The 26,959-nt window shown below is 45.1% G+C and overlaps 1 protein-coding gene across 5 annotated transcripts in view; it reads left to right on the forward strand.

Moving 5' to 3' along the window:
• FTO (FTO alpha-ketoglutarate dependent dioxygenase) overlaps window positions 1–26,959 on the forward strand; it is a 242,422-nt gene that overhangs the window by 49,731 nt on the left and 165,732 nt on the right. For 3 of the 5 annotated variants that reach the window (XM_053270971.1, XM_053270969.1, XM_053270968.1), the window contains 4 exons: window positions 2,583–3,243; window positions 12,748–12,891; window positions 18,724–18,803; window positions 22,082–22,225. In XM_053270971.1, coding sequence (XP_053126946.1) covers window positions 2,583–3,243; window positions 12,748–12,891; window positions 18,724–18,803; window positions 22,082–22,225 — 1,029 coding nt within the window. The remainder of the gene's footprint in view (window positions 1–2,582; window positions 3,244–12,747; window positions 12,892–18,723; window positions 18,804–22,081; window positions 22,226–26,959) is intronic. The other 2 variants (XM_053270972.1, XM_053270973.1) reach the window with 2 other exon arrangements.

A 26,959-nucleotide genomic window follows, 5' to 3' on the forward strand; every position in this document is an offset into this window, starting at 1 on the left:
TGTGTAGAGTAGACAATACTGAGCTAGATGGACCTATGGTCTGACTCAGTTCATGGCAGCTCCCTATGTTCCAGTTGTCAGGTACGATGGGAGTTGTAGTCCAAGAAGTGTTCGAGGGCCAAAGCTGGACACCTCTGCTCAGGGACCATGTGCATGCCCTTTTTGCTTTCTCCTATTTGCCTAATTCCGAATTTCTTTGGCAGCTCGTCCTTAAAAAGGGGAGAAGCAGGCGAATGGCCTACCACACCGAGTCACAATAAAAAGCCAGCAGTTCGTAAGCAGTGCCCCAATACCTTCCCTGTGGGGAAAAGCTCCTATCTCACAACGTAGAACTCTGAAGTGCCGGTTTATCCCGAGAATCCCTTGCCGCTTGTCACTTGAGTGACGGGGGTCATCATCTCAGCTCCTTGAAATGGAGGCTATGATTTGTAGCTTGCTGAAAATATGTAGCAGGGCCTCAAGACACTAGGAGTGTGTGGGTTGGTGTCCGGGGGGTAATGGACATGTTAAAAAATTAAGCATGAAGCGTTTCCTACACTTTTTGGAAGCGCCGAGTCACGTGATGGCTTTTATCTCTGCGACGAGTGGGGTGACCTTTAATATTTGCTGTCAGAGATACACCCCGAACTACATGTTTTTTGTTCCTTCAATCAGTAAAAGTGTCCAGCATGAGCTGCGTCCCCCCCCACTCCGCCGCCTTCTTTGTCTTCTGATCTCTTAATGCTTTCCTTATGCAGGACATAGCTGGACGACTGGCTACAAAATTAAAGAAGACCGAGCGGAATTCTCAGATGATGTGTTGGAAATGTGTTTCCATTTCCTGATTTCTTTCTCTCTCTCTCTCTCTCTCTTTTTGCTTCTGAGATACCAATGTGTGACTTTGAAAAAGGGGGAGAAAAAGTTCTTTAAAGGAGCAGAAGCCCCGCAGACACCATTTAAGATATATTGATAAAATGCTTTCATAGCATGTAATCTTTAGTTCACAAGCCAAAAGGTAACGTGCCTCTCATTAGGTTGGCATTAAAATGTGGAACACATTAGCTCCCAGTTTGAACAGGAGAGTGAAATATTACAGCCTTTGAACAAACCCGGCATGTTTCCTCTTAGATGCATCCTTGCAGGCTTTCCCCCCCGTTTTTTGGTAATGTCTTATGTCGTGCCTCCTAATCCTTAGGAACATAGGATGCTGCCAAATACCGAGTCAGACCACTGGTCCAGCAGGCTCAGTAATGTCAACACAGACTGGCAGCGGCTTCTTCAAGGTTATAGGCAGGAATCTCTCTCAGCCCTATCGAGAGATGCCAGAGAGGGAATTTGGATTGAGGTCCTCTTCCCAGAGCGGCCCCATCCCCAGAGGGGAATAATCTCTTACAAGCGCTCACACATTTTGTCTCCCATTCGAATGCAAACCAGGGTGGACTCTGCTTAGCAAAGGGGGCAATTCATGCTTGCAACCACAAGACCAGCTCTCCTCCCTTGTTGACAGTTCCAAGGACTGGGGCACCTCGTGGCAGAGACCCATGTGGACCTGGGATTGTGTGGGACAGACCTAATTGCAGTCTTAAACTTGGGATGGCAGAGCCATCTGCTTTCCATCCAGAAAGCCCCAGGTTCGATCTCTGGCAGCATATCCAGGTAGGGCTGGGAAAGACTCCTGCCTGAATTCTTGGAGAGCTGCTGCCAGTCAGTGTGGACAACACTGATCTGGATAGACCAATGGTCTGACTTTGGTATAAAGTAGCATCCTATGTTTCAATGAATTATAGGCCATCCAAATATTTGTCCCTCTCCCAACAAAATGTCCCAGCCCTTTCCTTAGTTGCCAGTAGCCCTCAGCTTTTTGAGACCTGACAATTTATTTATTTAGCATTTCTGTCCCTCTGTTCCTCCGAGGAGCTGAGAGGATAGCCTATATCCTCACAACAACCCTGTGAGGTAGGTTAAGCTGAGAGATACATGACTGGCCCAGAGTCACCCAGTGAGTTTCATGATTGAAGGGGGATTTGAACTCGGGTCTTCCCGGTCCTAGTCCAACGCTTTAACCACTACGCTAAGCTGGCTCGTAACATTGTTGTGAGTGAGACTTGCCAGTTGAAGACCAATGCCCTATGCTCTATCCACCTTTCAAGGAGCAGCCCGCAACCTGTTCCACCCTGTTGTGAGGGTTAACATTTACCATCCGGGATCTGCTCTATTTAGCAACATTGGGTGACACATTTGTCCTGAGAAGTCAGAATGTTTGTGAGCATTCTAAGACATGTTAAATTAGCCAATGTCTGGGATGCAGGAAAAGTGGAAGGAAGCTGTGACCCATAGATTTTAGCCAACTGTAACCACAGAATAAATTTCAGTGTAAAATCACATCCCTGAATGTATGTGATGTATGCATGCATTTGTTATATTTCAATCAATCACTTTATTATGTTCAATAACCAGAAACAAGAAACAAACACTCAAAAACGGAGACCAGATAACCCACTAATTGATTTTTGATAACTATTAATTTCCTGTAGACATCTGTATTCCTGTTCTGTATTTAAAATGCACCTGATGTGGAAAATGCCTTTTTTTCTCCTTTCTAGTGGAAGACAAAATATTCTAAACTCGTCCTCAAAAATGCTGGGGAAATCCCCCAAGAGGTCCACACAGCAGTTGAAGAAGCCTTTTTGACTTTACTGAAGTGTGGTTGTTTCTTCCAAGATCTCGTGAGGATCAAAGGGAAAGATTTCGTTACCCCAGTATCTCGTATATTAATTGGCAACCCGGGATGTACTTACAAATATTTGAACACAAGGTTATTTACGGTCCCTTGGCCGGTGGAAAGTTATGAAATAAATTATTCTCGTCCTGAAATATCTCGGGCTTGTAAGGCATTAATCAAACTTAATGAGTACTTGCACCGAGAAACCGTCCAGGCTTTGCAGCAGCAGAATTTGGCCGAGACAAAGGAAATTGAAGATTGGGCTGTCATGGATAGGCACCAGGATTATGCGACTTCCATTACAGAGATGGGGTCCACTTTGCGAGATCAAAGCCCCTTTCGTCTCCTGAAGAATGACTGCGCTGATCTGAAAGAGAGAACCTCTTACAACCTGACGTTATTAAATTATATGGATCCCCAAGAAATGTCGTCCTTGAAACGAGAGCCTTATTTTGGAATGGGAAAAATGGCTGTCAGCTGGCATCATGATGAAAATCTGGTTGAAAGGTCAACAGTAGCTGTCTACAGCTATAGCTGTGAAGGTGGGTAAAGCAGAGGGGTGGCGTGGCCTACAGTAAGCTAACCGGCTTCTTGCTCGGGGGGGGGGGGTTCTTCAGACCCCCTGAGCTGTCTCGCCTTTTGCTGTGTGCTCGTTAGCAGGCTTCTCTCCCGGCCATCCATTCTTTGGGACTAACTTTGCAGCATGTTGACAGTTTCACCGCTGTGCGTGCAAAACCGTGTTTTTTGCGTGGAAGCACCGACTGTTGTCTCTGTCTTCCTTGGATATCGGGGCGGTTGGGAGAATAAAGAGGGCGAGTGTGAGTCAGAGTGAGCCAAGTTACGTTTGCTGCAGCCACTCTTATCTGGAGCACTCTGAGTGGATTGAAAAGTTGCTATAATTAACCTGCTGATTGGGAGCCAAGAAAGCAAAATCTGTCAAATCTCTGCTCTTCCAGGTTCCCACAGGTACTTGTTTCCAGGGCTGTAGAATGTTTTATTGTGGTTTGACATATCTCTCTCTCCATCTCTTTATTGGGGCGATTTGTCAAATACAAACTTGTTCCAGCTCCCTAACTGGTTTTACTACTGTCCTTTTCTCTGCAAAGATTTAAATAGCCGGGTTTTGGAGTGAGCCCTTCCCGTGTTTGCCCAGCATTACGTGGATTCTTGTCCAGGCGTGCTGTTCTGGTAGTGAGACTGACACTGTGTCTTGGAACTCGGTGACCCTGTTCAGAGAGGGAGTGGTGCAGTCTGATGGAATTTCTATTCCGATTATAGGAATTCTATATATTTTGTCACTTTTTCCCATTTCACCAAAAATGAAACCACTTAGCACTGATTATTTTTTAACGATCACCCCACCCAAATGTCGTCTTTACCCACTCCATGACAATTTTAACTCTGCACCCATTTCTGAATTGCCTTTTCGCCTGTGAATTTTGTACTTGTTGCTTTGCTTGTAATATTGCATTGCATGAGAAAAAGTAAGCTCTCCTGGTGCTGAAATTTCCATCATAACTTGTGGTGGGATTGAGTTATCAATATATAGAATGGTCCATGAATAATGGGATTTGACCTCCTGTAGACCCCAGAAGCCACTGCCCTTTCTACACACTGAAGCAAAGATGACTGGTGTTTCTGCTAGGACCAACACTGCACCCAGGGCCAGCTGTGGTGGTGGTGGTGGGGAACACACACAAAAAAGTGCAGTGTGCCCCTCTAATGTGTGTGGCAGCCCCAGTAGTCTTACATTTACAGCACTAGTGAATCCCCCACTTTACCACCAATCTGATGGGTTTGCGGGGGCATCTGCCATTTGGGATTCCCACAATGCCCTGGATGTCGAGTCATTCCATGGCATTGTGGATAGAGGGTAGAGGGGAGGGATAGCCACTGTCAAACAAACATGACGTCTTCTCTTGGTGGCTGTATTTGGCTGTGGCAGTAGCTATTTCTTTCTATGGTGCCCCAGGATGGCTCAACATCTTGGTCATTGTGAGAATTCAAGATGACTGCTATTGGCCCCTCTTCTAGAGCCAAGAGGAGAGATGTCCCCCCTGTTTATTTTTGAGGAGGGGCCAGACCTGTAATCAGCATTGGGCTCCACCAGGGTGCTGGGATCACAGAAGTTGCCCAAAGATGCTGCTTGGTGACCCATCCTGGTTACGTCACAGTTCCTTCCCCTTATCAGGTGTGGCACCGATACTGCATCCTGGTCTCCCCTTACCTTCCATCCCCCCCCCCATTTTTACCACTGTGAGGCTCCCTAGTGGTAGGGGACAGAGAGAGGAGGTGCTCTTTCACTGAAAACGTTGTGAGGAGCTGGTGCTGTATGGACCTGGTCTCAAGATTAGCACCGAGAGAAAAGGGGGGATGGATGTGGAACGCAAGGTGATGAGGGACGTGGGCGGAGTCACGCTCTCAAAGTCAATGTGGAAGAGAAAGTCCCGAGCAGATGAAGTTACGCTTCTGAAAAGATCACTTCAGAAGTTGAATGGCTTATATATTGCCCTAATGATTGCAGAAGCTTGAACTTTGGTGCCTGTGTAAATTGCGATCCTTTATGAGGCCTGTAACCAGAGACTCCGTTTGCCGAGGAATTTCTCCACTCGCCCCCTTAAGAAGGTGACTTCAGCTAAGTCGGGACTCGGGTGTCCCAGGTGCTGAGTGCTTCCTGAGAAATGCTGGTATCTCTCTGGTTTGTCCGGACCTGACTGGGAGTCTGAGAAGCTCAGGATCTCTCCAGCAGGGCAAGCGCACCTGGCAGAATGTGCTTCTCGGTGTAGTGTCATACGATAGTATTAACCTTTACAAAAGTTTCTTTGTTTCCCAATTTACCATGCACAGTTCGATCAATAGCTCCCTTGTATTTTGCTGCACGGCAGAACGTGTTGGCAACCCATTCATTTTGCAAATCCAAGGAAACTTTTCAAAACTGTTGCTACTTGCTAATAGGTTGATTAAGGAGAGGCGATTAGTGCTTTTGAATGTCCTGCTGATCCTGGTTATGTATCAATAAATGCAGAGTCCTTTCTCTAGGGCCGTTGAGGCAACTGTGAGTATTTAGAAAAAGAAAGATCCTAGGTATAGGGTGGTGTTTTGTTTTGTTTTTAGATTTGTTTGTAAAAACTCTTATCTTGTGGTTTTCCCCCCTCTAGGCAGATCCAAAGTGGCTAATGACATGTAATGAAACCATTTTGCGATACAAATTTGGTAGCATTAAACAGCAGCAAAGACAACACCACTTTCAAACAGTTGACAGGGTTCGAGGCAGGAGTCTTTCTCAACACCCCTGGCTACCACTTCTACCTGGGCATCTAAAAGCAGAGCCACAGTACCCCACAAGCTGTGCACTTGCTCTTTCAAGGGGAGCACAACCCCATCTAAAGCCAATTGAACACCCCCCCCATCCTGATTGGCTTTCCTACTAACCAACAGCACCCTCCCATCTTGTCTGGATTTAACCTCCGTTTACTAGCCCGTTTGGATGCAGTCACCCATCCAAATGCAAACCAAGGTGGACCCTGCTTAGCAAAGAGGACCATTCATGCTCGGTACCACAGGGACCAGCTTCTGCAACAAATATACTCCTGTTAAAATATACTCCTGGTTCTCCTCTCAGTGCCTCTCTGGGTGTAACCCTTGTGGGTCACGCTGATCTCTAGAACTGCTTGGTGCCTGCCGCTCAAAATGTGTCTCACCCCTTCTCCCAGCAGTTGCTCCAACTTCCTGTCTGCGTTTTGGTGTACAATGCAAGTTGCCGACATTGATCTAGGCGTTGTTCCTTATAACTCGGATCTTAGCAGTTGGAAGCAACCTCCTATTTCATGTTCTCTCCTGACAGGTGGAATTCACTCGTCTACTTAAGCTAATAGCTTTTAAGGTTGTAAATCTTTGACAGCTGGGATTGAGGATTGTGGATTCAATATTTGCCCGTTGACTGCTAGTCTTGACATCCGAGGATCTTGGCCTTAGCCGGTGAACGCAGCCATCGTATGTCTGCAGAGTCTGCTTTGGACTTAATAAATCTTGCAGGGTATATTTGGCTGTGTGCATGGATTTCATTTTTCTGTTTATGGTCATCCATTCACATGCCACTTTAGAGATTTCAAGAAAACTGATCCCTGCCTCAGGGAGCCTACAGTCTAAGGCTGGACATGGGAGCTCATGCAGGGAGACAGAGATAGTTGAAGAATATGCATGGATTTCAGTTACACACCTGTAGCCTTAGTTACATTAGGCTAGGTGTTACATAGCAACATAGGAAGCTATCTTCTTCCCCTCTGGCCTCAGTTCCCTGCCTTCCCACCCCTAGAAATTACTGCAAAGTTGCATTGAAGACCAGCCATTGTGCATGGGTGTTATAATACCTACTGGGCTTACCTTCTAAATTTTAGGTAGCAGTGACCCATTGGGAATGAATAAAAACTGACAGATATGGGGGTGGGAAACAGGGATTTGGCCTTTGTGGCTGAATGATGGGGGTTGTAGTCCAGTCACAACTGGGGACCCAAGTTTGAGATATACTATTTTAAATATTCAAACTCCTCCCTGACCCCAGCAGTTCTTTCTCCTGTCTGTAGCTTGGATAGGCTATTTAAGTGTGAAGAAGTTTTCCTCTCCATGGATGCTTTCTCTGGTATTGTTCTTGGCCTGTTGCCCCTTAAGGCTTACTTAAGTGCGTAAATCTTCAGGGTAATAAACAACTGGATCTGTTAGTTGACAAGTTAATGTTTAACAGGCTAACAAACTGACTGCTGTGGTGACCGACTTTGAAGGCCCTATTACTATTGACGTTCATAGTGTACAATTTTGGGTGTGTGAGCAAGATCTCCTCTGATTGTTTTTGTTATTATTTATTCTTAAGTAAAAGGGCAAATCGTCTTGGCTCAGCTGAGCTCCACCACCACCGTGGCTGTGATTGGTTCAGAATAACTGATGGTTTCTCCGTTGCTAATGACTTTATAAACCAATTGCAACGGTCCTGCCAATGGATAATTGACTAGTAATCCCCTCTATTTGCTGCTTAATAGATGCAGGGTTAGTTAACAGTAATTTGTACAGCCTGCAAGAAATTGTAGTTGATTACTTTTCCTAGAAGTAATAATGCAAAAAAGAGGCCAACTCTAGAAAGACTAAAGAGAGTCCTTGCATGCAAGGGCCAGCTCAGGAGTAGATCAATCAATTCCCTCTAACAGGGATTCCCAGATATTGACTAAAACTCCCAGAATCCTCAGCTGCAATAGCTTTTGCTTGGGGATTCTGGGAGTTGTAGTCAACAACAGCTGGGAATCCCTGTTAGAGGGAACACTGGTGTAGATGCAAGCTAGGCAACAGATTCACCCGATCTCTCCTTGTCTCGTAACTTGAATTCTCATAGGGAAGAGAGAAGAACCACCTATGGTTATGACTGTCCTGAATGGAAACTGAGAAGCATAGCAACATCGGGAGCGGCCTTATACCAAGTCAAACCATCTGTCCACCCAGCTCAGTATTGTTTACACCAGAGCTGCACAACTTTGATCCTCCTGCAGTTGTTGGACTACAGTTCACATCATCCCTGACTATTGACCACTGTGGCTATGCCTGATGGGGAGTTGAAGTCAAAAAACAGCTGGAGGGCCAAAGTTGTGTAGCCTTGGTCTATACCGATTGGCACTGGCTCTCCAAGATTTCAGATAGGAGTCTTTCCCAGCCCTACCTGAGGGTGATGCCAGGGAATGAACCGGGGGCAGGATTGTCTTGACAAATTTTGGCCAAACTCACTACTGGTCTCAGTGCACTGCTCTTAATTTTTAGCTTCTACCTATGGATGGGTTTTGCTAGCAGATCCAAAGAACATCACAGATGTTACATAGGAGCATTGGAAACTGCCATATAGTGAGTCAGACCCTTGGTCCATCTAGCTCAGTACTGTCTACACAGACTGGCAGCAGTTTTTCCAGGGCTGCAGGCAGGAATCTCTCTCAGCCCTATCTTGGAGATGCTGCCAGGGAAGGAACTTGGAACCTTCTGCTCTTCCCAGAGCAGCTCCATCCCCCTAAGGGGAATATCTTACAGTGCTCACACATGTAGTCTCCCATTCCTGTGCAACCAGGGCAGACCCTGCTTAGCTAAGGGGACAAATTGCGCTTGCTACCACAAGACCAGCTTGTTACGAGGTCCTCCATTCTCTTTCTGCCTGTATCACTTTGGTCTCAACTGGCATTTTGAAAGCACACTGCCCTCGAGTCAGTGTGCCCTCGAGTGCGCCCTTGAGGGTAACGTGTGCCCTCGAGTCAGTGTCAGTTCCTGGTGACCACAGAGCCCTGTGGTTGTCTTTGGTGGAATACAGGAGGGGGTTTACCTTTTCCTCCTCCCGCGTAGTATGGGATGATGCCTTTCAGCATCTTCCTATATCGCTGCTGCCCGATATAGGTGTTTCCCATAGCCTGGGAAACATACCAGTGGGGACTTGAACCGGCAACCTCTGGCTTGCTACTCAAGTCATTTTCCCCGCTGCTCCATTAGGTGGCTCATCACTGTGTGGGTAATCTGTTTCAATTGCTGAATTATAAGGCGTGTCAGTAGGAAGCGACGGGGACAAAAAGTGTGAGCTGCATTTGAACTTGACGCCTAAGCAAAAGATGGAAAAAATCAAACTGCAAAGAACAAGAAAGTTGTTTTAATGAGCACATTCCAAAAGTGCTGGATTTATGAGCGGACCCCAGGAAGCCCTGATGGAAATTGTTGTCTCTGATTGTCATTCCATATTTTATTGGGGCCATATTGTGAACAGTGTGGTTGGCCGTGTGAACGGAGGAAACGGACTAACAGGCGGAATTAACCCACCAAGGTTACCTCTTATAACCTCCAGGTTGGATTGCATTCAAAGCGACAGGAAAGTGACTGCCTCTGCAGTTTTCAGAAGTTCTTCCTTGTTGTAAAATTAAGTTAGGATTTATCCGAAAAGTAGATATAAAACATGAAGGCTTCCAAAAGCAGTTAGTATTGATTTTGGTGGTGGTGGTTTAAGATGTTTGCTGTCGTTGCCTTTCTTATTGGTGTCTTCCTTTACTCCTTAAAAGAAAAGAAAAAAGTATATGACATTCAACAGTTTGCTGTTCACGGTTCCCTTGGCTAGGGAGAAACAACCAAGTGGAACTGACTCCAGTACTTCTCTTTCAAAGTATATTTGAGTGCCCCCTCCTCTTTTTTTTGTTTTCCTTAAAATCAGCTGGGGAATCATTTTTCATCTTTTATGGCTAACCTGTAAAGTTTTCCCCAATCTAAATAAACACCGCAGCAGCCTCACGTGATGGATGGCTTGAACGTTGAGAAGCCAGGAGGTCAACGTTGGTCCGTCTGGGTGCGCAGAATAATGAAAGTTATAAATCTCCCCCCCCCTCCCTAAGTGTTTGGACTTGGAAATTAATAAGGATAAAAAGTTGTCAGAAAACATTGCATTGACACCTGTTTGCTAGGGCACCGACAAAATGCATTTGTCCAGTTGTGACATTTTTGGAGATGATGGTGACACACATCAGTCTCACTGCTACTACTACAACTACAACTACAACAACAACAACTACTACTACTACTACTACACTCTTCAACAAAAAGTTCTCAAAGTAGTTTACATAGAGAAATATTCATAAGAAGAGTGTCCCCTGTCCCCAAAGGGCTCCGTCTGAAATAAGGTAGACACCAGCAACTGGTACCGGAGGGTGGCTGTCTGTGCTGGGTTTGGATAGGGCTGGTTCCTCTGCCCCCGTCCATGCATAATATAAAGAGAATCATGTTCTCAAAGCTGAGAACGCTTTCTCCAAGTCCCTGCCCCAAGAAGCTTACTGTCTAAATTATTGACAATTGGGGAGACCACAGATAGAAGGAGTGGAGAAGCAAAGAGATAAATTGGTCTCTGGGACAACACGAAGGGACCACATAACACTGGTGTTAAAAACAAAAACAAACTGCACTGGCTGCCGATATGTTTCTGGGTAAAATACAAAGTGCTGGTGATTACCTATAAAGCCCTTAGCAGCTTAGGTCCAGGCTATTTAAGAGAGCGCCTCCTTTGTCGTGAACCCTGCCGCCTGTTACAATCTTTTGGAGAGGTCCTGTTACAGTTGCCACCAGCTCGTTTGGTGGCGACCCAGGACCGGGCTTTCTCTGTTGCTGCCCCAGGGCTTTGGAATATGCTCTCGACCGAAATAAGAGCATCTCCTTCTCTGTTTGTTTTTCAGGAAGACCCTCAAGACTCTCCTGTTCTCGCAGGCTTTTAATTAGAATTAATTTTAATAATTTTAATAATTTGTTAAAGTAACTGTTTTTATGCTTTTGTTTTTATCGTGCCATGCATTTTAATCTGTGTTGGCTTTTAAATGTTTTAAATTTTGTACACTCTCTAGAGATGTACATATCAGGCGGTATGAAAATACAATAAATAAATAAATGCAAACAATGTAGTTGTATGTACATAAGCTTTCTTTTCAATGAAGGGACACAGACGATTACAGTACTGCAAATATTTACACATCGCTTTTCAACAAAAGTTCTCAAAGCCGTTCACACAGAAGAATAACAGTGAGCGGATTCCCTGTCCCAAGAAGATGGTTCCCTGTTACAAAAGGGCTCAGAATCTAAAAGGAAACATCAGGCAGCCACCATCAGTAACCACTGAAGGGATGCTGTCCTGGGGCTGGAAAGGGCCAGTTGTTATCCCCTTGCTAAAGATAAAAGAACCACCACTTTAAAAGTTGTGTTTGCTCAGTTCGAAACTTACAAATAAAATACTTTCTCATCCATTCATTGTTCAGGTTCTGCATAAATAAATATAGAGGGGCTCTTAAAGCTGATGTGGAATAGTGTTTTCTCAAAAAAAATGTTTTGCAAACTATTTATTTAGTAGGTAGATAGATAGATAGATAGATAGATAGATAGATAGATAAAGTTTATTATGGTCATAGACCAGTTAATATTTAGTACATCTTATATACTGCCCCATACAAAAATGTCCTTGGGCGATTCACAATATAAAACCATTAAACCACTGACGTAATTAAAACAATTTAAAATACAATAAAAGCTCTAAAACCAAAGCTTTAAAACTATAAGCTAATAGCCTGATTAAACGGGTATGTTTTTAGGTCCTCAAAAACATTCAGAGAAGGGGAAACTCTAATTTTGTTAGGAAGCGCATTCCAGAGTCCCGAGGCAACTTTAGAAAAGGCCCGGTTTCGAGTCACCACCAACTGAGCTGCCACCTAATGGCGCAGCTGGAAATTACTTGCCTAGCAAGGATGAGATTGCCAGATCGAATCCCCGCTGGTACCTATATCGGGCAGCAGTGATATAGGAAGATGCTGAAAGGCGTCATACTTTGTGGGAAGAGGCAATGGCAAACCCCTCCTGTATTCTGCTGAAGGCAACCAAAGGGCTCTGTGATTGCCAGGAGTTAACACTGACTCAACGGCACACTTTAGGAGAGGAGCGCTGGTCTTGTAGTAGCAAGCATGACCTGTCTCCTTAGCTAAGCAGGGTCTGCCCTAGTTGTATATGAATGGGAGACTGGATGTGTGAGCACTGGAAGATATTCCCCTCAGGGGATGGAGCCGCTCTGGGAAGAGCAGAAGGTTCAAAGTTCCCTCCCTGGCTATTCCAAGATAGGGCTGAGGGAGATTCCTGCCTGCAACCTCGGAGAAGCCTCTGCCAGTCTGTGAAGACAATACTGAGCTAGATGGACCAATGCTCTGACTCACTATGTGGCAGCTTCCTATGTTCCTAACCGGACCTCCCCAGGTGATCTTAATAGGCTGTGGGGTTGATGAAGAAGGCATTCTCTTAAATGCCTCGGACCCAAGCCATCTAGGGCTTTATAGGCAATTACCAGCACTTTTTATTTTGCCCGGAAACTTATTGGCAGCCAGTGTAGTTCTTTAAAAATGGGTGTAATGAGATCTCTTCAGGCAACCCCGGAGACCAACCTGGCTGCTGCGTTCTGTACTAACTAAACGGAACTAGTTTTGTTTCCAGCTCTGGGTGAGTTTTTTGCTTTTCTTTTCCAGAATCTGCCACTGACAACCTTGAGGAAGACGCTCCAAAGGGTAGAGACCCAGCAGTTTGGCATGTTGGCTTGAAAGTAGCTTGGGACATCAAGACTCCGGGGTTGGCCATCCCCCTTCGCCAAGGAGACTGCTATTTTATGCTAGGTAATCTTCCAAGGCAGAAATTCTGCCCAATTTCCCATTTCTGTCCTTTCCTCCCTTGACTCCCCAGGTATATTCACAGGCAAAGACAGCAGCAATGTAAGGATGGAAACTTCTAAGATTAGCTCAGATAGAACCATTAAAACAGAATCCTCTTTCCAAAAATCTGGGAGAATAAAATCATTTTGACCCAACTCCTGAAAGCTAATTATGATTATGTTTGGGGAGGGCATTCCATAAACAGCTTCAACACATGGTTAAAGGTAAAGAAGAAATGCTTGATCTTTCATACAGCAGCAAAGGAATCAAATATACATATCAAAGCACTTCAATTCATGTAGTTGATATCAACTGAAGAAACCGCTGGACGCATTTTGACCTTGTTGTTGTTGTTTGGTATTATTATTATGCTCTTCAACTTAAAGTTCTCAAAGCAGTTTACGTAGCAAAAGAAAACAATTGTTTCCCTGTCCCAAATGGGGTTATGTGGTCTTGGAGGAAACTGATTATCTAGACCCCTTTCAAACTGGCTTTAGGGCAGGATCTGGGGTAGAGACAACCTTGGTTGGCCTGATAGATGACATTCGCTAGGCAATTTACAGAGGGAATGTGATTCTGCTGGTTCTTTTGGATCTCTCAGAAGCTTTTGATACCATTGACTGTGGTATTCTTCTAGATCGCCTGAGGGAGTTGTGAATAGAAGGCACTGTTTTATGGTGGTTCTGCTGCAAGTCTCGGGTAGACTTTAGATGGTGATGCTTGGTGACAGTTGCTCTTCAGAATGGGAGCAGTTATATGGAGTCACCATTCTGTCACCAATGCTTTTTAACATCTACTTGAAACCGCCGGGCAAGGTCATCAGGGGATTTGGTGCTGGGTGTTATCAATATGCTGATTATACCCAAATCTCGTTCTCCTTGTCAGCTATATCAGGAAATCCCATTAGCTCCTTAAATACCTGCCTACAGGAAGTAATGGGCTGGATGAGAGATAATAAACTGAAGCTGAATCCAAGCAAGATGGAGGTGCTCATTGCCGGAGGTCATAATCTTCAAGACAGGAATCCAACTTCCTGTTGTGGGCGACGTTATACTCCCCTAGAAAGAACAGGTTCATAGTTTGGGAGTGCTCTTGGAGCTGGGTCTCACCCTGGTGCGTCAGGTTCAGGCTATGGCCAGGTACTCTTTTAATCAGCTGCGATTGGTTTGACAACTCTACCCGTTCCTTGCGGACAATGATCAGAAAAGAGTGGTGCACCAGCTGGTAACCTCCAGGTTGGACTACTGCCATGCACTCTATGTAGGGCTGCCTTTTTACGTGGTTCAGAAACTTGTCCAAAATGTGGCGGCCAGATTGGTCTCTGGAGTATCCCAGAGAGACCACATTATGCCTGTTCTTAAACAGTTGCACTGGCTGCCCATATGGTTCCAGGCAAAGTACAAAGTGCTGGTTATTACCTTTAAAGCTCTAAATGGCTTAGGTCCAGGTTACCTGAGAGAGCGCCTTTCTCTACAAGATCCCCACTGCTCATTAAGATCATCAGGAGGGATCAGTCTTCAGGTGACACCAGTTCATCTGGTGGTGGCCTGGGATTGGGCCTTCTCAGTTTTGGACCCTGGGTTGCTGAACGTACTCCCCGTGGATATGAGAGGATTATCTTCCTTGGAGGCCTTCAGGAGAGCCTTAAAGACCTACCTTTTTAGCCTGATATCTAGTTTTAATTTTGATGAGTTTCAATTACTCAAACAGTCTTTATTACAGTCTTTGATCAGCATAAAGTAGAGTTTTAATCTGGTTTAAATCTGTTTTTAAAAAATATAATTATGTGTATAAACCGCCCGGAGCCTCTTTAGGAAGGGCAGTATATAAATGGAATAAAATAAAATAACCAAGGAGACAACAGCAGCAGCCACAGAAGGGATGTTATGCTGGGGTTGGATAGGAACAGATGTTCTCCCCTTGCTATACATATATGAGAACTGTCACTGGAAAAAACGCCTCTTCGCCCATTTAGCAGGGGCAGAAGACAGAAGTCATCTTCAACAGATGACCACCCAGAGAACTTGCGTTTCGGGTGGTATAGAAATGTAACAAATAAATAAATAAATAAATAGGAACATAGGAAGCTGCCCTATACTGAGTCAGACCATTGGTCTATCTAGCTCAGTATTGTCTACACAGACTGGCAGCGGCTTCTCCAAGGTTGCAGGCAGGAATCTCTCTCAGCCCTATCTTGGAGAAGCCAGGGAGGGAACTTGGGACCTTTTGCTCTTCTAGAGCGGCTCCATCCCATAAGGGGAATATCTTATAGTGCTCACACTTCTAATCTCCCATTCTTCTTCTTATTTTTTATTTACATTATATATCCCGCTCTTCCTCCAAGGAGCCCAGAGCGATGTACTACATCCTTGAGTTTCTCTTTCACAACAACCCTGTGAAGTAGGTTAGGCTGAGAGAGAAGTGACTGGCCCAGAGTCACCCAGCTAGTATCATGGCTGAATGGTGATTTGAACTCGGGTCTCCCCGGTCCTAGTCCAGCACTCTAGCCACTACACTATGCTGGCTGGACCCTGCTTAGCTAAGGGGACAATCATGCTTGCTACTACAAGACCAGCTCTCCTCTCTTTCCAAGCTTGAAATGCAACCGCAAGTGTGAAATGCGTGCACAGGGATGGTGAATAGCCGAAATTCACTGCTGTGATCATTGAAGCCAGGAATATATAACTTGACTGTGAATCACCAACACCACAAATGCGGAACCTGCAATATTTGAGGTCTTCTTGCAACTCTCCAGGGTTCTTTACAGGTCTCCCCCCGCTCCACCACACACACACACGGAATGAACCCAGGACTTTCTCTAAAAGTTCAGCATTGTACTATGGATGGGTGACTCTCTCCCATCGGTAGTAAAAATTGCCTTAACCGGTTTGCTTCCTGAACTCAGGGTGTGTCCATTTCAGTGCTACAGTCTCTGCTCATCCTGGAGGCAACAAAATGCTTCTTCAAATATGTCTGTATTGTAAATGCCATAAATGATGTATTATGACAAGCTGCATGGGGGAAGAAAATAATAAAAGATCTCTTTAAAAGAACTGAGAGGAGCGAGTGCATTTTAGTATTTTATTGCTCTTTTCGTAACCCAAAGAACTGCTGGTCTTTTTGAGCTCCTGCACCGGGGAATATAATAAAACTCTTTGTTGTATGGTAAGGGTGGGGGGAAGGTGTTAAAGTTGAAATTGGAAAGGTTAGTTCAACATCTGCTCCTTAAGCTCTTGCCTTAAATTCTCTCCCCAGGTAAATATTAAACACCTGGAATGGAGCAATGGGAATGGATGATCATCTTCTTCCATAATATCGAGTGTGTGTGTGTGTGTGTGTGCATATACACACATCTATCTATCTATCTATCTATCTATCTATCTATCTATCTATCTATCTATCTATCTATCTATCTATCTATCTATCTATCTATCCAAGCTCCATACAAGTATTATCTGGATCCTGTAAGGATGCAGTAAATAAAAAGGAACAATATAAATTTATTTTTGATTAACAAAGTGAAAATATATTGGGCAAGATGTTTCAGCTTCTGCCTTCTTCAGCTGCTCTGATGTTATAGGAAAGGTCCTATAATATACTATGCAATGCAATGCAATGCAATACAATACAATAGAGCAACAGAAGGATTTTTCACATACAGCTCGCAATGTATTATATTATAGGACCTTTCCTATAACATAATACCCTGCGAGCTGTATGTGAAAAATCCTTCTGTTGCTCTTGAAGGCATAAGCTGAAACGTTCAAGTAAAATTTGGTTTCCTCTGATTATCTCTGTTGTTGGTGACCTTTCCATACACCGCTCCCACTCAACTGGAATAGGTGTCGTCCCTCTTTCCTTGCCCCCTACAGAACCTTTCCTGATGAATGAAAACTGATCTTCTTAGTCTATGTGGAAGAGAAACACTTTAGCTCAATGTATAGAAACATGTTAGTCCTTTGGAGGAAGTATGGTTTGAACTCTGTAGTCCCCAGTACTTCATCAAAGGGTGTCTGATGCATAGCATATTGGGGCATGCAATAAATCCACAGCACGTGGAGATGACTAGGAAAGCCCATCTGCTCTGCTCTACAACACGCTGAGCTCAGGTTGTCACAGTCTTAGCATTAAATTGAAATTGGGGGGAGCTGGGGTGGGCAGGGAATCGAGAAAATTATAGTTCAAGGAACATTACAAAATATCTTTTAATTAACCAGAGGTTGGGAGCACCCGTATGTGTAAGTGTGCAGAGGATGGACAGAAGGGGGTAAGCTGTGGTTGGAGAAGCAGAGCATTCAGTGGAAAACTCTTCCATATGTATGGTGATGCTCATTCATATTTCCTTCCAAATAATTTACCTCTGAAATCCATACCACATTTGATCTACCTACTTTGGATATTTTTATTTGCCAAGACTGCAAGGCCCTGCAAGTTATTTGTTGTTTCTGAACTTTGATCGGGCGAGGTTGTTAAATCTGCTCAGTTGTCTGCTAACTAATCATGGTTCCCTGACTTTGCCCATTCTACATACCTTGTTGTTGCAGAAGGGTCCCTTATGAGGGCTGATTCCAGAGGCCGGTGTGTGTTGCTGAATTTATACCAGCAGCTTTGGCCCTCCAGCTGTTGCTGAACTACAACTCCCATCATCCTTGGCTATTGGCCAGTGTGTCTGGGAATGATGGGAGCTGAGGTCCAACAATAGCTGGGTGGCCGAAGTTGGTCGGTCCTGCTTGATATCAAACATAAGAGCCCTGCTGGTGCAGACCCGAGGGTTCATCTGCTTCTGGATCAAACAAGGCAATAGTGGCCTAATGCTTCTGGATATGGAAGGTTCTGGAGATGGATCGTCATCATGGCTATTAGCCAGACAGACCTCTGCTTCTCCATGAATTTGTCTCAACACCTTTCGAAGCTTTCTAAACTAATGGCCAATGCCGCATCTTATGACAGCCAGTTACATGTTGTCTGATGGAGGGGGTTCCATAGAAAAATAGGAAGATGCCTTCCACTGGCCATTGGTCCACCTAGCTCAGCACTGTCTACACTGACTGGCAGTGGCTCTCCCAAGACCAGGGTCTTTCCCAGCCCTACCTGGAGATTCTGCTAGGGATTGAACCTGGGACCTTCTGTGTGCAAAGCATGTACTCTGCCACTAAGCTACAGTCCCCCTTCTATTTAACTACCCCAGCCTCCCTGAATAGTAGTACACTTAAGAGTTGGAGTATAAATATTTTAAATAATAGCATAAGAACATATAGTGGCCATCTACAGTCTGATGGGGAGATGTGTGTCTCCATCAGCATGGTGGGGAGCTGCAAACTGGTCATGACCCCTTGACGAATGTGTCCTGTCTTTCCGTCCCACTTCACGTTGGGAAAACCAGCATAGACATGGCACACATACCTGCTTGTCTAAGGTGTCAATGGACACTTGGCTGCTTGGTCAGCTCTTAAGCATGGCTTGTGCCAGAGATTGGTGGGGTCCATCCCAGTGTTCCTTCTAACAGGGATTCCCAGATGTTGTTGACTACAACTCCTAGAATCCCCAGCTGCAGTGGCTTTTGCTTGGGAGTTCTGGGAGATGTAGTCAACAACATCTAGGAATCAGTGTTAGAGGGAACATTGGTCCACACCCACCAAGGGGCCCGTCAGCTGAATGGAGGATTAGCCACTGCAAAATGTAAAGAGGCTCTAATGAGTCTTCCCATGGCGACCTTTGCTTCAGCTCTAGGCCAGCTCCAGGCTCATCGTCCTCTGCACATGTTCCCAGTTGACCATAATTTTTGTCCGTTCCCAGATGATCTGAACATGACCCACCAACACTGTGTCCTAGCTGGTCGGCAGCCAAGATTCAGCTCAACGCACAGGGTGGCAGAGGTGAGTAAGAAGGGATTTTAAAACTGAACCGGTTCTTTCAGCAGTCATCTAGATATCAGCGATAATTGTATCTTCCTCTGCTTGCACCTTTGGGGCTCTTCTACTCTTAGTTTATGCAACATCCCTTCTCTAAGGAAGGGTCAACTCCCACTCTTTCAAAGGTGCTAAGAGGCACCTTTTCAAATGGTGGCTCTCTTAGATTTAGCAGAGGGAGAGTAACGGGCTCGTGACTGTTGCTGGTGTCTACACTGTGAGTCCTGCTGGGACAGGGAACCATTTTCTCAATCCTTTTACTGTTTGGAGAACTTCTATTTGGTGTATAATGAATTTCATAATAATTAATTTATAATAATAATAATTATTAATAATAATTTAAAAAAATTAATTGCAATCAAATTGTCACTCTCTACTCAGCTTTTTGCAGAGTTCTTGTAGCTCAGTGGTTGTGCCATCTGCCTTGCATGCAGTTACCCCTGCTAACTGGACAAAGAGGCACCTTTTTGAAGTGGAGATTCTCCTTCAGTTTAGTAGGGAAAGAGCAACTGGCCGTATTCAACCCCAGCACAGTATCCTCCAGTGGCTGTCACTGGTGTCCACCTTGGTTGTTTCTCCTCTCCTCCCAACAATGAGCCCTTTGGGGACAGGGAACCATCTTCTCTTTATTATTCTTGTTCTATGTAAACCATTACATAGAACATCTTTTTTTGACAAGCGGTATCTAAAGAGTAGTAGTAAAAGGTCCCAGGTTCAATCTCTGTCATCTCCTGGTCAGTGACCCTCTAATGTTTTTCATCTCTGTGCGGAATGTATTTTGGTCTGGGCGGCAATATGTGTGAGCACTTGCATTCAGAGTGGGGCCTTCCTCATTCAACCTGAGTGGGATCTAAAATTAACTGAGTGGACATCAGAAAACTTGTGAGTGAGTATGTGCATGCCTTAGAGGGAACAGTGTTCCAGGCAGGAGGAAAGGTGGAGAAAAATGTATTACTGTATAAGAGTTTAAAATCATCACCTTTTCATTCTTCTCTGCTTCCTGATAGCCCCTCTGCCGCCCATGTTTGTGAAGCCATTCAGAAAGAGAAAGGGTGGACTGAGTTGTCTATGACCATCCTAAACATTATTATTATAGAACATATACAAGGAGATCTGCAAAATAAGCAATCTAATATACATCTATTAGTGTAACAATGCTCTAAATGTTACTTAAAAGGCTTTCTATTTGTACTTTTGCAGTTAAGACGGACCTCTGTGACCCAGATCCCTACCTCCATGTTATTCTGATATTAATATGCACATTTATTTTTACAGACCCCACCCCCCCAAGCTCCTTTCCCTTTATAGAACCTCCTGCTTTATTTTTATAAACCCTTCTGACCTCGCATTATATAGTATGGAAATTTTCAATACAAAGAATTTTAACACCAAGGGGTCCTTTCTCAAGGTTGTTCTTGGGGATTGAGCTGTACTTATAAGTATGTAAGGGGAAAAATTCTGATACAGACACATCTCTGTGCCCCAAAAGAAAAAGGCTAATTTATGTTTTGTTCTCTGGCTGCGGGAGGGAGGTGTTTTTGTTTGTTTTTTGTTAAAAGAGAAGTGGAGAGGTGGGATGGATCAAGGTCCAAACCATGTATGTGTGTTGGCTTTATTTGTGATATGTTTTGCAACATGTAATTTTTCTTAGGGTGGTTTCGTCCATTCCCACATATTAGCATACAAGCCAGCTGGGGTGATCAGTATCATCTGGGGGGCGGAATGCCCATTGTGATTTTGGACAAGGTCTCTACCCCTAGAAAAGAGGTGATAACAGTGTAAGCCTTTCAGCTTGCAGTATGTCCCCATGCTTTGATTGTCCTGACCATCGGGCCTTCAGTGTCCAAATTTCCACAGGTATTTTAAAAGCTTTTTAAAGCTTTAAAAAGACAAAGCCACTTAAAACTGTATGGATTCTGTCAGAGGAATGGAAATGAAAATTGGCAGGAATGTCCTCCAAAGTTTACTCCATGGAGAATTTCATTGTTACCTTAACAGTGACCCTAACCCTTTCCTCTGTGCAAAAATGACAACAATTTTGCCCTGATCATTTGTGGGGTAGGGATAAAGAAGGGGTGGTATGATTGCTCCAGGACTTTTTTTTTTTTTAATGGAAGTACTTGCAGTTGTCTGAGGTCTCAGGAGAGGTATACTACCCATCCACGTCTGGGAACTGTTGGCTTAAAATGTTCTCGAGAGCTGGGTTTGAAGATTCAGGGTTCAGGTTCGAGCTAGGGTTAGGGTTTGGGTAGAAGTTCAAAATGAGGGGTCAGTCACAGACTCCATAATTTGGACAACTCGCTATATATGAACCTCTATTTCTGGTATTTCAGGAAAACACCACAGGTACGCTCTGCATTGTAAGGTGCATTGCAAACCAGAAGTCCTGTATAAATATGGTAAAGGTATTAGTACAGCCAATGGTTCATTTCTTCAATGTGTCTCATGACGGAAGTCTAACCTTGAAGGCATAACCCTGTAGCTCCAATTTCATATGTGCAGGGCCCAATTCTGTTTGCTGTTGCTGATTTTAGGAACATAGGAAGCTGCCTTATAATGAGTCAAGCCACTGATCCATCTACTTTAGTATTGTCTGCACAGACTGGCAGCAGCTTCTCCAAGGCTGAGGCAGGCGTTTCTCCTGGCCCTGTCTGGAAATGCCAGGGAGGGAACTTGGAACCATCTGCAGAGAAACATGCAGATCCTAAGTGGCATATCTTACAGTGTTCCCACACATAGTCTCCCATTCAAATGTGAACCAGGGCATACCCTGCTTAGCAAAGGGTACAATTCATGCTTGCTACCACAAGACTAGCTCTCCTCCCTTTTGTTTGAGCCAAGTGGCTAGGTGTTACAGAAGACTTGGAGCGGATATTCCTCCAAGTCCTTCCCTTTTGGATTTCTCAACCAGACATCACAACATTTAGTAGAAAACCATGTGTGACGTGATGTCAGTCGTTCTCCTACAAAGACCTTAGGGCAGTGGGTTCCCAACCTGGGTTCCTCCAGACGTTGATAAACTACAACTCCCATCATCCCTAGGCACAATAAATTGTATTTGGGGATGCTAGAAGTTGTAGTCCATCGACATCTGGAGCAACCCAGGTAGGGAACCACTCCTAGTCGTCATCTACCTACCATGCATACATTCTAGCGCCTTTCTCTCACTAAACTTGGCGTCACATTTTATTTATTTGGATTTGCATTCAATGTTGCTTATTTGTTTTACGTTTGGATTCTTGTAGTGCTCACAGGGAACCCTGCAGTATATTCTGAGCGAATGCAAGACAGCCCTTCAGAACTTGCACACCGAAACCGACTCGGGACACCTGTCTTTGAAGCCACTGGATGTCAAAGATATCAAGCAAGTGGAAGAAACCCATAATGAGGTGAGGAATAAGTTGACACAGCAAGTGGAAGAGCATGGCCTGTACGGAATGTGCATTCTCTGTGAGTGCTTCCAGGTAGGAGAGCTGCCGATCGGTGGCGGAGCACAGCTTTTGGCTGCAGAGGGTCTCACGTTCTGTCCCTAGCATCTCTAGTCAAATAGGGTCTCCTGTAGTGGTGATAGAGAAAGACCTGTGCTTGAAAACTGGAGGGCTTAAACTCATAAAGCATTGCCACTTTCGAACTTTGGTGCTGGAGAAGACTTTTGAGGAGGCCATGGACAGCCAGGACCAGATCCCTTGAGAAGTCCTCAATGCTGGGGAAAGTTGAAGGAAAGAGCAGAAGAGGACGACCAGCAGCAAGGTGGATGGACTCGATTACGACAGCAATGAAGGCACCACTGAGAGAGGCCTAAAAGGCCAAGTTGAAGGCAGATCATCCTGGAGAGAATCGATGTGGTCTCTAAGAGTCGACACCGACTTGACGGCACTTAATCAATCAATCACTTGTGTGTTAGGGCTGGGGCCATCTTTCAACGGTAAGCACTTGCTCTGCACGCAGAAGGCCCCAGGTTCAGGTCTGGGGCCATGACGGTAGTGAGGATCATCAGGGCTCCTTTAGCTCTCCCTTCCGCCCCACTCCCCAGCGTGACACTTTCTCTGATGGTTCATAGATTTCAATTTGTACTGCTCTGTTATGAGACAGTTTGACTCTCTTGTGAATGAGAGCAGTTGCCCGTTGACTGGCTTTTGATCCCCTCCCTGCCCCTTCCCCAGCGTTAGCCTCTCAGTCAGCAAAGGGATTAATTCCATATGACAGCAAGGTTTTCCAGCAACCCTTCTCCCTGCCACACATGTGGGCAACTTATCTGTGGTTTACATTGCTGCGGAGACACATTTCTTTGAGCACTGCTGTAAACGGGAAGCCGAGACATCTGCGGTGCTAATGCAGGTCTTTGATTCTTCCTTTAAAAAAAAGAAAAAGAAAAAAACCCAAAAGGGGGGAAGAAAACCCACATGCCTTTTGTATACTAATTATAGGGTAACGTTTGGTAGGTTCATGGCCTAATCCGACTGGTATGTTCCTAGTCTGTGATGCATATGTTTGGAGAGAATCTCGGTTTTACATCCTAAATTCTAGATATAGCGCAGTGGTTTCACAGAGCTTTCTTCGGAGTTGGGAATTGTGCTGGTAAACATAAGGCAAAAAAATAAATAAATTGGCAACTGCCAAGAGGATAACCACTGAACTTCGTGCCCCTATCCCAAATACTGCTGCAATTTCCTTCCTCACTTTTGTTGTCTATTAATGGAACTACAAAATGGAGAGGAGGGTGGCTTTCAGCCTCTGGATCCATTGCCGTGCTGTCTCCCTCTCCTGTGCTCCTGATGGGCTGTCTTGTTGGAAGGCTTTTCTTTTCAAAACAAAATGAAAAGCATGGGAGAGTTGGAGGACCAAAGTGCATATATCTAGGTACAAAAGAGAGAATGGAGCAGCAATGGCGGTGGTGGTGAGGATATTCTCTAACCCCTGAAATGTTGCAGGTAGACATTCATCCAGCAAAAAATGTTCCCTCCACTCTTAGCAACGCTGGAAGCTGCCTTCTACCGAGTCAGACCCTTGTTCCGTCTAGATCATATTATCAGCACTGATTGGCAGCAGCTCTCCAAGGTTTCATGCAGGTGTCTCTCCCAGCCCTCTATGAAGATGTTGCCAGGGAGTGAACCCAGGGCCTTCTGCATGCAAGCATGCTGATGCTTTTTCACTACCTCATTCCTGGAGGAGAACACCCTACAGCACTTGCATATAGTCCCCCATGCAAATGCAAATCAAGGTGGATTCTTCTTATCAAAGGGGATAATTTGTACTCACTACCACAACAGAGGTAAAGTTGTGCCATTGAGTCGGGGTCGACTCCTGATGACCGTAGAGTCATGTGGTTTTCTTGGGTTGAATACAGGAGGGGTTTACCATTGCCATCTCCCATGAAGTATGAGATGATGCCTTTCAGCATCTTCCTGTATCACTGCTGACTGATATAGGAGTTTCCCATAGTCTGGGAAACATACCAGCAGGGATTTGAACCAGCAACCTCTTGCTCCTTAGGCAAGTTACTTCCTTGCTGCGTGATTAGGGAGCTCACTACAATACCATTCTTGTATTGTCTGTGTTCAGCAGAACAGTAGACCTCCTCCTGTTCACCTTTTTCTTTTGACAACCTGAACGATTGACCCGTCTATTTGCAAGCTCCTTCTCACCATACCAGTCCTGGAATCCGTCACCTTTTTGACTTGTATACCGTAATTACCCTAATTGGAGCTTGACAGAACTGCACCTAACAGACTGAGAGCATCATAAAATCATGGCAGACTAACAAATGTGTCTCATAGTTGTACATTGATCTTAAACTATGCTCAAAATACTGGACTGACTTTACATATATCAGCCAGGAGCACCATAATTTTACTTTTGAATAACGACTTGGACATAGAAACATAGGAAGCTGTTTTCTGTCAAGTCACACCATTGGTCTCCTGAGCTTAGTGTTGGCTACACTGATTGGCAGAGGCTTCTTCAAGATTTCAGGCAAGAATTTTATTTAACTCATTTATATACTGCCCCAAACCTACGGCTCTGGGCAGTAATCTTTCCCAACCGTACTTGGAGATTCTGCCAGGGATTGTACCTGGGACCTTTTAACGTGTTTCTATTTTTATATATGTGTGTGTGTGTATAAAAAAATTTATATCCTGCTTTACTTCTGAGGAACCCAGAGCGGTGTACATGGCTATGTTTATCCTCGCAACAACCCTTTGAGGTGGGTTAGGCTGAGAGAGAGAGAAGCGACTGTCCAAGAGTCATCCAGTGTGTTTTATGGCTGAATGGGGATTCGAACTCAGGTCTCCCCAGTCCCAGTCCAACACTCTAATTCTACACCACTCCGACAGAAGCCCTACCCCTGAGCTGTGGTTAGAGAGATGTTGTCCTGGGGTGATACTTGTATGGAGGTGCAGCCATCTTTAAACACATGCACGCACGCACATACTCACTCATAACCTGCCGAAAAACAGCACACACAGTTGTTCCAGAGTGAATTAAGCTACCCCTTCAAGCAGACTGGTGATGGCTCACTAGTAATTTAACCTGAAATATGTGATCTGGCACCCCTGAGTTAATGCTGAGCTGTTGATCTGGCTGAGCTGTCTCTGGCCCTTCAGAGAAATTGATTCAGCTCCTTGATGTGTCTAGAATGGTGCTCCGGTGTCTAGAATTGGAGGAAACCACTCTTGCGTGGATGCCATTGATGGGGAAAAGACGATAAGTTGGGCGAGCCAACAAGCTTGTGGCTGGCGGTCATATCAACGTGCGAGATGCCTTACACCAGGGCTTCTCAAACTTGGGCCCCCAGATGTTGTTGGATTGCAACATTGTGTTGTATGGGAGGTTGATGGGAAATGTAGTTCAAGAGCACCCAGGTTAAGAACCCCTACTTCACAGAATTTAAGAGGGCAGGTCCCTTCCTGATAGAGGGGAAGCCACAGTGGAAGGGAAGGAGAGCTGGTCTTGTGGCAGCAAGCAGGAATTGACCCCTTTGCTAAGCAGGGTCCACCCTGGTTGCATATGAATGGGAGACCACATGTGTGAGCACTGCAAGATATTCCCCTTAGGGGATAGGGCCACTCTGCCCTGGTCTGCACCTTTGGATGGGTGACATCACATGAACACTGTCTTCTCTAAGATACGTAGCTCACTAGTAGAACATCTGCTTGCACGCAGAAGGTCCCAGGTTCACTCCCTTGTGGCATCTCCTTGTAGGACCAGAAGAAATTCCTGCCAGAAACCTTGGAGAGCCGTTGCCAGACAGAGTAGACAATACTGAGCTAGATGGACCCAGGGTCTGATTCAGTGAGAGCTGGCCTTGTGGTAGCAAGCATGACTTCTCCCCTTTGCTAAGCAGAGTCTGCCCTGGTTATGTTTGAATGGGAGACTAGAAGTGTGAGCACTGTAAAATATTCGGAGCCACTCTGGAAAGAGGAGAAGGTTCCAAGTTCCCTCCCTGGGATCTCTAAGATAGGGCTGAGAGAGATTCCTGCTTGCAACCTCAGAGAAGCCACTGCCAGTCTGTGAAGACCATTCTGAACTAGATGGGCCAAGGGTCTGACTCAGTATATGGCAGCTAGGACAGTGGCAAATAGGGACATTTTTAAATCACCATGTGCTCTGATGAAGAGCTGTTGCTCAAAATATGTTGTGATTATTGAACATAATGCTTGTTTTTGCACCCGTGGTCACTTTTTCCCTGGTTCTGGTTCTGTCCAATTTGACCTGCCCCTCTAGAATTCCTCAGCCCAAAGTACGACTTGGATATTGCAGATTGGCCTGGATATGTAGGGGATGGAGAGCTGGTCTTGTGGCAGCGAACATGACTTGGATACTTTGCTCAGCAGGGTTTGTCGTGGTTTGCCTTTGGATGGGATAGTACATGTGAGTGCTGTCTGCTGAAATATTTTCTCCTTGATGTGTGTGGCCACAGCTCAGTTTTTGAGCACCTGCTTGCATGCAGAAGGTCCCAGGTTCAATCCCTGACATCTCCAGGTAGGCCTGGGAGAGACTCCAGCTTGATACCTTGGAGAGCCAGTGGTAGACAGTGCTGAGCTAGGTGGACCTATGTTGTGACTCAGTGGAAGGCTGTTCCTTATGTTCCCTCTCAAGGCTACTAGGGGGTTTGGGGATAG

This window comes from Hemicordylus capensis, chromosome 9 (genome assembly GCF_027244095.1).
Source record: "Hemicordylus capensis ecotype Gifberg chromosome 9, rHemCap1.1.pri, whole genome shotgun sequence".
NCBI classification, from domain to species: Eukaryota; Metazoa; Chordata; class Lepidosauria; order Squamata; family Cordylidae; genus Hemicordylus; species Hemicordylus capensis.